General features: G+C 38.3%; 1 protein-coding gene across 2 annotated transcripts in view; it reads left to right on the top strand.

Annotated features, from left to right (window-relative positions):
* The window catches only part of slc44a1.L (solute carrier family 44 (choline transporter), member 1 L homeolog), an 83088-nt gene that overhangs the window by 41547 nt on the left and 28747 nt on the right, over positions 1–12794 (top strand). For both annotated transcript variants that reach the window (NM_001091778.1, XM_041579895.1), the window contains 2 exon segments: positions 7655–7824; positions 11709–11798. In NM_001091778.1, coding sequence (NP_001085247.1) covers positions 7655–7824; positions 11709–11798 — 260 coding nt within the window.

The raw sequence follows: 12794 nt of genomic DNA on the forward strand, positions 1-12794 counted from the left end.
AATACTAAATACAATACTATTCTCAATAGGGGTTTCAAAGGAACGCTGTTGGATAAACCTCAAAACATTTACGTTGTCGTGCATTTCTGACTTTTTGGCTGATAAATGCATGCACGTACGTATGTGATAGGGACTACTTGGCCAGTGACTGATGTGAATTGTGTAATTTCTTTAAAGCACCGTGGAATATGTTGCCGCAATATAAATAAAGGATAATAATACATAGCCTATCAGCATATTTATTTTCTGACTGAAAAAAGAACAACATAAACATATAATCTGGCACATAAAAGTGTTTGGGTGCAGTTATTGCTGCTACAGTTTGTGCAACCACGAATAAGCTTAAAGGGGTGGTTCACCTTGAAGTTATCTTTTAGTCTGTTATAAAGTGGCTCATTCTAAGCAGCTTTTCAACTGGACTTCGTTATTTATTTATTTATTATAGTTTTTGAATTATCTCCCTTCTTCTTCTGACTCTTGCTAGCTTTCAAATGGGGGGTCACTGACCCCAACAAAAGAACAAATGCTCTGTAAGGCTACAAATGTATTACTATTGCTACTTTTCATTACTCCTCTTTCTATTCAGGTACTCTCCAGTCTCTTATATAAATCACTGTATGGTTGCTAGGGTAATTTGGACCCTAGCAACCAGATTGCTGAAAATGCAAACTGGAGAGTTGCTGAATAAATAACTAAACTCAAAAAACACAAATAATAAAAAATGAAACCCAATGGCATGTTGTTTCAGAATATGACTTTCTACATCAAACTGAAAGTTAACTCAAAGGTGAGTTTGTGCAGTATTCCTATAGATATTGTTTTAGGTGTTTATTCAGATTCCTTTTGTCAACATTTCGTTTACAGATCAGAAACCATTAACTGTGACAAAGTCGATAATAGAGTAAATCAGGAATGGGCCAAATACCTTTATTCACATGACTGTTGCATGCAATGCTTTTGATTTTATAGTGATAAAACATTAGATGAACATGCAGTGAATATATTTCTCAATGATTTATACACCACATTTCACACTTTTAAGTGGATAATAATTCACCTCTATGAAAATTTAAAATAAAAGAGTGAAACTTGTATAAAGCAGGCCATACATGGGCAGATTTTGTCTCCATGTGAACCATCTTTGGCATTGACTAAGCCAACATATGTGAGGAGACTTCTGTCAATTATTTGTACTCCATCATTGTATCAATAAGTAGATTATTTTATCGGACCATCCTAAAATTAAACGTTTCACATGTGGAAATCTGTCTATGCATGGCCACCTTTAGGGGCAAATTCATAAACCTCCGAAAAGTCGCCAGCGACGGCTTCGCTCACATCGCAACACTTCTCCAGGCGTAGATTCAACAGGACAATGCTAATTCACTACAATCTGAAGTTGTGTCCAGGGCGCCGACGCTGGTGAAGTTGCGCTAGCGTTAGTGCGGCAAGCAAAGCGATAGCATTGGCTAATTTGCATACGGCGGGAAGTTAAAGTTAAATGGACTTACATGTTGCAGCAAATACATTACACTACACAAGCCTGGGAAACCTTAATATAGTTTATGTGCCATATGTTAGAAAATGTAGGGGGGAAGCCGGGTACCCCAGAAAAAATTTACGATTTTTTGCAGCCTAACACCCTGAAAAAATAAGTCACCAGCGTTTTTTGGGACTTACAAAAATATTCAGCTATTTTTTTAAGGAAGTCCTATCTACTCTATTGCACTTCGCCATGGTCTGAGGTGGCGAACGCAAGTCTGGCGCAAGAGGTAACGATCAGTAAAATCCGCATCTTAGTGAATTAACGCTCTATCGCCAGAGCGAAACTTCGCCTGGCGTAAGAGTGCGAAATAACGCTCAAGTCCATCTCCTTCGCTAGCGACCGTTAGTAAATCGGCGAAATACCGAAATGAAGTCACGCTGGCGAATTTTCACCAGCGTTGGTCACTTCGCCCTTTAGTAAATTTGCCTCTGAGTCTGATGGAAAGAATCAAGACCAACACTGCCCACCAGCAATGGTAACTTTAAGTTTGTATTGATGTTTGCCTCAACAGGTTTGAATGCCCTTGTTTACAACTCTAGCTATTCTCCTTAGCAAGTTCAAGCCCTTAGCCATCAGACTTCAAGCCATGCTGCAGATTTCTGACTTAATGTCTTTGAGAAGAACGACAATTATTATTCTTTTCTAGCTTTGGCTATGTGTTGTGAGCAATTATCTTATCTTTTTCCACTTTAAGTTGCAGAGGAAGTCCGTAGTCATTTTGTACATTTGTGTCTATCTGTCAATAACACCCTATATCATTATTCTTCTTTAAATGTATTTTTTAACTAAAATTTCACTTTTATACTTGTCAGACCATCAAGCTTTTTTTATCAGATAATTATAACTTGTGCATTTTTATTGTATTGTATTTTGTATTTGCAGCTTTTATGATTTCACCATTGTGTATCTGCAGCTTTTATGATTTCACCATTGTCAATCTGGTGTCAATCTTTGTTAATCTACTTTCAAAGACATATTTGCATAATTATTTTAGCAATCCTGCCTACCCAAGCATATAGCAGTTGTTTGCATACTGTGGCTCTCCCCTAGGGGGGCCCAAGCAAGTGGCTTGGCATGAAGGCAAATTATTGTGAAATTTGTGGGTGGATGTTTATTTATAGTTTTGGATGTCACTAGGAGTTCATCTATTATTACAGTATCTTATGAGCCTGATTTAAATGTTCGACCAAAAGGGGTTTCCAGACCTCTGACATATAGTGATGTTACTTAAGCAAACTGTGCCCACAACAAAATAATTTTTTGGCCTTTTTCACAATAATCTTATTGCACATCATACATAATGTCGCTGCTCGTAATTCACACCTGGGTCCTCCAGCATTTACCAGGTCTGCTCACAAAGCAGTGATGCCTCTGTATAACTCCATGGATCTCTAGGCTCCCTGAACATACTTCTCGTCATCCATTTTGTTAAGCATGCCATGCTTGTTTTTTTTATTTTACAAGTTCTTATACCTTCTTAAAAATATTGTTGTAGAGGTTTCCAAGGAAAACTGGATATGTTTTATATCAGGGCTGGGCCAAGGTGTTTTGGCACCCTAGATAAGGGGTTTTATATTGGTGCCCCCCACACCTGGTCCTGCATTACCATTTCCCACCCTACCATTCATATTGCCCCCATTTGTACCTGTGCCAACAACCGTCAATCCCTCAAATTGCTCCAAGCCTCCAATCTGTACCTGTGCCAGCATAAGCCAAAACATCCATCATATTGTTACCCCCAAACTGTACATATGCCAACGGCAGCCAACAAAATACATCATATTGCCCCTAATTTGTATCTGTGCCAGCAGGAACCAAAAATCCATCAACTTGCCATAAACCTCTATGTATCTCTGCCAGCAGCCACCATATTACCTCATGTACCTGTGCCAGCAGCAGCTAATACCTCATATTGCCCCCCAATCTGTACCTACTCTGCTGCCCCTAGTTACGACCCTGTTTTAAATAAATCCCCAATCTCTGAAGTTGGTTTAGAATGTTTTGGGCATGTATGTGCGTATACGCATCTATGTATGTATGGAATGTGTGTGTGTGTATATATCTGGGGCAAAAGTGATGTGAATAGTAAACCGTCTCTGTAAATTATGTAACATGCTATATAAATAAAGGACCATTATTTTTTTTATGAAAAATGTTCCCTTGCTTAGGCAGTGCCTTTGACTTAAATTTTGATTTAGCGTGAAAACTTCTGTAGAAGACTTAATCTTCGTAGTTTTGTGTTTGTGCTTATTATTCGGTTGCCACAGTTGGGATACAGGCAGAAGTTTTTATTAAACAAGACCATAAATCTTTTGATTTATGTGTCTGCTTGCAATGACTTTATACATACAAATTGCATTTGGTTTTTGCTTGTCTGAGACACAGAAGCTAGAAGAAGAAAACAACATATTGACCTAACGTGATGAGCAATTCATTAGTTCTCCTAACCACAGATTCAGAAGCCTGTATTTGCCATCCACACACTGATCATCTGAATGTTCTGAGTTGATTAGTGAACTGATGTTTACTAAAGGAATTGTTCAGTGTAAAAAAACTGGCTAAATAGGCTGTGCAAAATAAATTAAAAAAAATCTATATAGTTAGCCAAAAATGTAATGTATAAAGGCTGGAATGACTAGATGTCTATTATTATTTTTTATTAACATGTAATTATATAGCGCCAACATATTGCGTAGCACTGTAAAGTAAATGTGATTATACAACTACATCACATTAATTACATATATAGAATATATGGAGTAACAGACAACACAATCAATACAGGTACAAAGAGGTGAGGAAAGCCCTATGCATAGGCATACAGTCTAAAGGGAAGGGAGTAATGCACAAGGTGTGGGAGTGGGCAAAATCGAAGTAAGTGGGTGAGAAATGTGGTGTTGTATGTGGTGTTGCGTTTGGTAGTTAAGCAGAGTGAGGGTAGGCTTCTCGAAAGAAGTGCGTTTTCAGAGATTTTTTGAAAGCAGAAAAGTTGGGAGAAAGTCGGACAGACCGTGGGAGAGCGTTCCAGAGGAGGGGTGCAGCCCTTCCAAAGTCTTGAATGCGAGCATGTGAGGAGGTAATGAGAGAAGAGTTGAGTAGCAGGTCAGTAGAGGAGCGTAGTAAGCGAGTGGGTGAGTATATAGAGATGAGTTCAGAGATGTAGGGTGGAGCAGAGTTGTGAAGTGCTTTGAAAGTCAGTGTCATTAATTTGAATTTGATTCTGAAAGGTAACGGAAGCCAGTGCAGGGATTCACAGAATGGCGAGGCAGATGAGAAGCGGTTGCTGAGGTGTATGAGCCTCGCAGCAGTGTTCATTATGGACTGGAGAGGTGACAGTCTCTGGAGGGGGAGGCCAATTAAAAGAGAGTTACAGTAGTCTAGACGCGATATGATGAGAGAGTGAATAAGAATTTTGGCAGCGTCTTGGGTGATAAATGATCGTATTTTGGATATGTTCCTTAGGTGGAAGTGACATGATTTAATAAGTGACTGGATATGAGGAGTGAATGACATGGCAGAATCTAGGATAACCCCAAGGCACCGGGCCTGGGGAGAGGGGGTGATAGTGGAATTGTTAACTATGATGGATACTTCGGGGATGCTACTGGTGTTAGTTGGAGGAAAGAGAACCATTTCAGTTTTAAGGTAGCGTTGCGACATCCAGGTAGAGATACCGGACAGGCAGGAGGAGACGCGAGTTAGGAGTTCTGGGTTGAGATCAGGAGATGAGAGATAGATCTGAGTATCGTCAGCATAGAGGTAGTAGTGGAAACCATATGAATTTATTAATTTGCCAAGGAAGGAAGTATAGAGGGAGAATAGTAATGGTCCCAGGACAGAGCCTTGAGGAACTCCAACAGAAAGAGGTAGGGGAGAAGATGATACTCCATTGTAGGGGACACTGAAGGAACGATTGGTGATGTAAGAAGAGAACCAGGACAGGGCTGTGTCACGAAGGCCAAGCGACTAGAGGGACTGGAGGAGGAGAGGGTGATCTACAGTGTCAAATGCGGCTGAGAGGTCAAGCAGCATTAGAAGTGAGAAATGATTGTTGGCTTTAGCAGTTAAAAGGTCATTAGTTAGTCGAGTCAGGGCAGTTTCCGTGGAGTGTTGTGGCTTAAAACCAGATTGTAGGGGGTCCAGCAGGTTATTGTCAGAGAGGAATGAGGTAAGTCGGTTGTAGACTAGGCGCTCAAGTAGTTTAGAGATGAAAGGTAGCAGAGAGATAGGTCGGAGGTTGTCAAGATTGGAGGGATCAAGAGAGGGTTTTTTCAGAATGGGGGTGACAAGAGCATGTTTTAGTTGAGAAGGAAACAGTCCAGTTGAGAGCGAAAGATGAAATAGGTGAGTTAAGGCTTTGATTAGACAAGGATTGGTATTGCGGAGAAGTTTTGAGGGAATTGGATCAAGCGGGCAGGTGGTAACATAATAGCCAGAACACTACTTCCTGCTTTGCAGCTGTCTTGGTTTCCACTGATTGGTTACCAGGCAGTAACCAATCAGTGACTTGAGGGGGAGCCACATGGGTCATATCTATTTGCTTTTTAATCAGACCTGCATGCTGAGGATCAATTGCAAACTCACTGAACCGTTATGTCCCATGTGCCCCCCCTTAAATTTGCTGACTAACTCAGAGTTAGAAAGCTGAAAAGCAGGAAGTAGTGTTCTGGCTATAATGTAGACATCTAGTCACTCCAGCCTTTATACATTACATTTTGTCTAACTATTAGAAAAATTTTTTATTTTGTACAACCTATTTACACAGTTTTTATTTTTACACTGAACTGTTCCTTTAAATCTGGTTTCCATTTCTGGCAGATATTCACAAGCCTTTGCTGCAGATATTAACCTTATTTGTCTTGAAATGTTTGTAGAAGGCGAAAATCAAAATCTTGTGGTTTCTAACTTTACAAGTGTAAAGTCTCATTCAATAAATTTTATGAAAGTAATTTGCATTGCATGTGCACATGCATGCTTTTTATATTTTGTCATTTTTCTATGGAAGAACTAGCCTGAAAGGTAAGTTTGTTACAAGCACAAAACAAGGAAACCAGTGGGGGAGGTTGGTAGTTGTAGATAAATAACATGGATCTGTATAGGAATAATTTAAACTTTGTGAAGTGAGGGGAAGCAATTCAAAGGTAGCTGGTACAGGCCTTGTATTTATCATGAGTTCATGCACTCATTTTAACATATTGTATATGGTCTTGGCTTTCACATCCATCAACCACTATCCCAAGTGTCTTCATCACTGCTTTTGAAAAATATAGGCTTGTGTTGCAGAACACTTATCCTGAAGTTGATGTCAAGTCAGGGCGCCATCAGGAGGGGTAAAGGGTGTTACCAGGGGCCCCAAGTGACATAAATGTGTATAACAGATTACCAAAGGGGTGGGCTTCTAGGAGAGTGGACAGGGTTTGGGTGGTGTTTTAGTATAATGGATGTAGCTGGGACATAGACAATGATCCACAATTTTTTTTTTCTTTGGGTCCCATTCTACTTGTTGTCAGAGCCCTCCTGCTAGAGGCCCAGGTAACAAATTGGTCAATAATTTGGGCCCTCTTTTGGGGAGGGCCCTGAGAACTTTGTACAAGTATGGGACCTGTTATCCAGAATGCTCTGGACCTGAGGGTTTCCGGATAAGGGATCTTTCCTTGGATCTTCATGCCTTAAGTCAAATAAAAAATAATTTAAACCTTAATTAAACCCAATAGGATTAAGGATTTATTATATCTTAGTTTGGATCAAGTACAAGGTACTGTTTAATTATTACAAGGAAAAATGAAAATCCTTTTTAAAAAATGTGATTATAATGGGAAGCCTTTCCGTAATTTGGAACTTTCTGGATAACGGATCCTATACCTGTAGCATGAGGCCCTGTGATTCCTGATGGCAGCCCTGATAGTAGTTCTGCAATATGTTGAAATCCTAGATTGGCTACCTCTGAAGACTGTTTCTTTCCATCTCCTGGGCTCTGTTAATGGCAAGAACACATGGCTTCCTTTCACCTTTTCATTTCTGTGTTGATGTGACATTCTTTCCATTTTATATTTCGGTAGGAGTAATTTTTTTTCCTTTTTTGTTTTTGTTTTCTCCTTGTGTCACCAGTGCACCTATTCCATTCTTCCATCGCTGTGCTCCTGTGAACATTTCCTGCTATGCCAAGTTTGCAGAGGCCCTGATCACTTTTGTCAGTGACAATAGTGTCCTACACAGGCTGATTAGTGGAGTAATGACCAGCAAAGAAATTATAATGGGACTTTGCTTGTTATCACTAGGTAATGATATTTTTAATTACTAGCCTTCATTGTGTAGTACTGTTTAGGAACCTAACAACTCCATAAAGTGTTAATTCAATGATACTGTTTATCCTGTCTTTTTTTTTTTTTTTTTATGGGATTCCTTTCAGTATTTTGAAATGGGTCAGTTTTTCCCCAGCAGTGAAGGATACAAACCCAGCAGCAGTAATTATATTCAGAATAACCATACAAAGAATGTTAGCTGCAGAACATATTGTAAATTTAAATCGAACTAAAGTTTATATGTTGAATCTGTGTTTTAAACAACCATTTTAAAGATTGTTTCATCTGTATGAAATTAAATATTTTTAAAGTTCATTATAACATAAATTGCTAGAACCAAAAACTGTCTTCAGCAAATAAAGCAAAGTTAAGAGTATTAATTATATTAAACTATGCTGTAACTAACCATATTTATATTGTCACTGGTTGGATTAACACATTGTTCCTCCAAAATGTAGCAATAGTTTCACTTTTACAAAACCATGAAAAACACTGTAGGGATCACTTACTGCAAGACATAGTAAGAGATTACATAAAACAGGCACTATCTACCATGCTTTTTTTTTTTATTATGCATTATTATTTGTATTATGTACGTTGCTTCAGGTCCCTACACAGAGCACAAATATCTGTGCTTGACCCATGACTACAGTGCTGCCTGCTGTGTGTGGCAACACCGTATTCATGATTGGCAGATATAGGGAAGCATGCTGGCTGCTTTTTCGGACAATCCGGTAAGTGTGCCCTTGGCCTCTTTCCTCCACAGGTGTTTATTATAGATGCGTAAGAAAGGTTATCCACTCTTATGCGCAGAGCCCTGGCATGTGCCCACACAGAGCAGATATTGGTACAAAATGGGAATGCATGCATTTTCACACTGATAGCAGCTCCATGTAGCACCATACAGGTCTGGGCCTGTTAATAGAGCTATGGAGGATGTGCATATAAGGCTGGACCTGCTTTCCTCTGCCTATGGAGAAAAGGCATCCAGGGAGTCACTAAATAACCTACTATGTTTATTATCATTGTGGAATAAATGGGTTTAAAAACTGTTTATCATAATAATTAGGGATGCAACGAATCCAGGATTCTGCCGAACCAAATCCGAATCCTAATTCGCATATGCAAATTAGGAGCTGGAAGGGAAATCGCATGACTTTTTGTCACAAAACAAGAAAGTAAAAAATGTTTTCCCCTTCCCACCCCTAATTAGCATATGCAGTTTCGGATTTGGTTCGGTATTTGGCCAAATATTTTGCGATTCATTCGGGGGTTCAGCTGAATCAAAAATAGGGAATTCGGTACATCCCTAATAATAATTCGGATAAATTTGCAACGGTTCTCAGAATATTTTGGGAGCTGCGCTATTACGTATTTTGCTTAAAAAATATATAAAAACAATTGTGCTTTTTGGTTTTTAACTGTTTTTTACTTTGCTTCTTTTTAGGCATTCCACTTAGTTTTTATTGTACATATTTATAGAATGCCTAATACATTTGAGAGAGGATTTTACATGATTTTGATACAATCATCCTTTATTCCTTTTGAGGCCATATATTTAGATTTACTAAAAACTTGGTAGCAGTAGCCACCAAACATTAATGCAAGCAATAATGCTTTTACTCATCCTTGAGCCTCCTAGTGTAGTAAAAAAAATAAGGGGCACTGGTTAGACCACTAATTAAATTTTCATTTAGTTTTAATTATGGAGTCATTTCTGAAACTGTGGATATGTGACGGGTAATGATAAATAGTTGAACAATTTACTGTTCCTATCCCATGCCAGACCAGTCATCAAAAAGTTGCATGAACTTTTCTTAAGCCAGTGTTGGACTGGAGGTGGCATCTAGGAGGAATTGCATATTGTCCAAATGTGCAATACGTGGTGGTACACTTTTTTTTTTTTTTTTGTACTAGAACAGGGCTCCATTCTCATAAGAAACTTTCATTTCAAGTTTTTTGGGGTTCCCAGGCTGGACTATCGTAGTTTGGTGAAGATTTATAGCTGTTAAAATATTTTATTTATGCACCAGGTGTGGTGAGTGCTCCAATCACATCAATGACAGGGTCAACAGTGTAACAAATAATAAAAGCTCTTTTATGAGTTAATGTGACTGACTTTGTACCCAGTATATGTTTCACTATTTGACAAAAAAAATGAATTTTAATTAAAGCAATAAGCACAACCAGTTGAACAAAGGGATTTATTTCCTTTTTACACAAAACAACACTTTGTTGAATAATTGAGGGGAATCCTTGGGATGGTTCACACTAGCTGTCAAAATTTATGTTTGGGCAGAAGAGAAGATAAATCTGTGATAAAAAAATCTGTTGGCATATGCCAGGGAATTCAACTTTGGGTCACTGCCATATTAAAAGGGGAAAACTGCTGGAACATTATGGGAGCTTGAACCTAAATGCCTTTAGTTTACCTATATAATAACATAGATATAAAGTTTGCTTCCCATATGTTAGCCTATATGTTTTATTTGGATTTATATTTAGAACATACATTCTTGTCACAGAAAAGTGGGTGACTGTTCCCATTTTCTATATATGTGTGTGAACATTTATCAATTACTTCTGGGCCTGAGATTTAAAATTCTTACCCTTTTTATGGAATAATGTGGTTTGTCCCAAAACACTAAGCATGACAGATATATGAGGAGCAAGTTCGTGGTTAACAAAAAAACAAAAAAAAACAAAAAGAAGAAAAAATTATGAGAATTAAGCTTATTGGAAGTTATAAATATAAAGATCTGAGGGCTCCAGTTTCAGAATTTAACAGACATGCTTGCTTATTTCTATTATATCACTATGTATGTGCACCTTTCCTTCTCTTTTGCACCCTGAACTATCCGTTTCCATTCTTTGCATCTTTGGAAAGAATGGTATTTTGGCTAGTATACTTGAGCCCACATGTAAGAAGTATGCATTTAGGCATCCCAACCAACAAGAGGCTAGAGGAAGGGGCTTCCAGTCAAGTACATGGCTCCCTTGTATTCTGCACCTAGTACCGGTGTTCCAACAAAGAAATAGTGCACATAAGGTGCAAAAAGCACAGGAACTGTGCAGAAGATAGATGAGTGTGCTATGTATATGCTTTAATCTTCCCTAAAATTTAATATGTATAACACTTTACTACACAATTTATTGGGTTTTAAAACTTCTACATGTAAGGTAGTATTTTTTTTAAACCTCTGTAGCAGACTGCTCTTGCTATAGTTTTGTATAAAATGTATCCCTTCTATATGTAGCTAACAAACTGCACTTTAGCAATATAGTCTACAACATGTAGACAGTATGGGGCTTGTTTACAGAAGGCGGAGCAGGGTGCAAAGTTGCAAGCCATCATGCTATTTATACCATGTCCTGCTGTCCACATCTGTTCTGCACTTCTCTTATGAATACATTGTTGCCTGCATGCAGCAGTGTTGTATTCATGAGGGCCTGGTAAGTGTAAGCAAGAAGAATTCTACTTTCCCACCCACTACACATCCCCTAACTTGCACACCTTTGCTCCCTTTATTGCTTTATTGATGCGGCCAGGCTTTAATAAACAAGGCCATATAAGTTGTGTTGGGCTTTCCCTGTCTTACAGTTTGAGTGATTTTATTGTTTGTCACTTTAACAAGGTTGTATAGAAATAGACACCACTGTTGCCTTAGCTTATTTATCCCTATGTAATTGTAATGTTTCTTTTGGATTCATAAAGAGACATCATAATCCAAACAACAATTTGTAGCAGTGTACATATGTACAGTAGCATTCCTGTGGTGTGTACTAGCCTTCACCATTAATTGTACTGACTTAGTAATTAATGAATACTGGAGTTATTTATTTCCTTCCTTTCTTTACAGTATTGTCTATGATTTTAATGGTTATAATCCGCTACATCTCCAGAGTGCTTGTTTGGATCATAACAATCTTGGTCGTATTGGGATCACTTGGTAAGAATTTTTTTTTTTTACCTTACTTGTATAATTTTTTAAAAAAAGTGGAATGAATAAATAGAATTCTTCAGTTAAGGATGTTTAACACAACCTTCATTTTTTGTTGACCATGAGCATACAGTTTGTGAGCCCATATAATTTTCCATCACCCAACATTTAAACTGACATATGAAAGCACATTGAAATTGGGCAGCAAACTTAGGTATTCAACTAAACTTTTCTGAAACCATTAGGAGAGAAGGGTAATTTACATGTTGGTGACAGATTTATCATACAAATGGATCATAGATCATAGCACCAAACTAGGCAACTGGATGTGTCATTTATTACAGTAAAATGCAAGGTTAAAGGTGGCCATAGACGTGCAGATTTACCTGCAATATCGGACGAACGAGTGGACGATCTGCCACTAACCTTCAGTTTAAATAAAGTAGTAAAAGAACAGATTAGGCAATTTTCTGCCCCTACAGCAATCGTACGAAAGTTTATGTCCGATAAAAGCTGGTGACTATGGATGGGCGAATTTGACCCGTTTTTTTACCAAAAATTCGCTGCTGGCGAAATGTCGCCGACGCCAATAATTTTTTGATGCGCCTCTGTATGTCTATGGCCAGCTTAATGCTTTAATTAAACATTAATCAATGTTTTTGTTGTTTCAAAATGATGTTTGAACTGAATATAGTATTTGTTTATATATCTTTTTGTTCCCTGGTTTTCATTAAAAAAATAGCTCCATCATTGTTGGGGCTATCGCAGATGGGATTTCCAGCTTTGCAGGTGGCATTTGCAGTTGCCCATCCATAGACCTACACGGGTAATCGCCTTGACCATGCTTGTGCAGTTGAAGGCCATGGTGATTACTGCTTCAAAATAGAGCTAAAAACACCTTAATGGTCACAAACTCGCTATTGCTTCATCTGGCATAGCTCTAAATGAGCTGGCTGCTGTTATTGTACATGGTTTCAGGAATCCTAACCAGAACAACACATAATA

Source organism: Xenopus laevis, chromosome 1L, assembly GCF_017654675.1.
Source record: "Xenopus laevis strain J_2021 chromosome 1L, Xenopus_laevis_v10.1, whole genome shotgun sequence".
NCBI lineage: Eukaryota > Metazoa > Chordata > Amphibia > Anura > Pipidae > Xenopus > Xenopus laevis.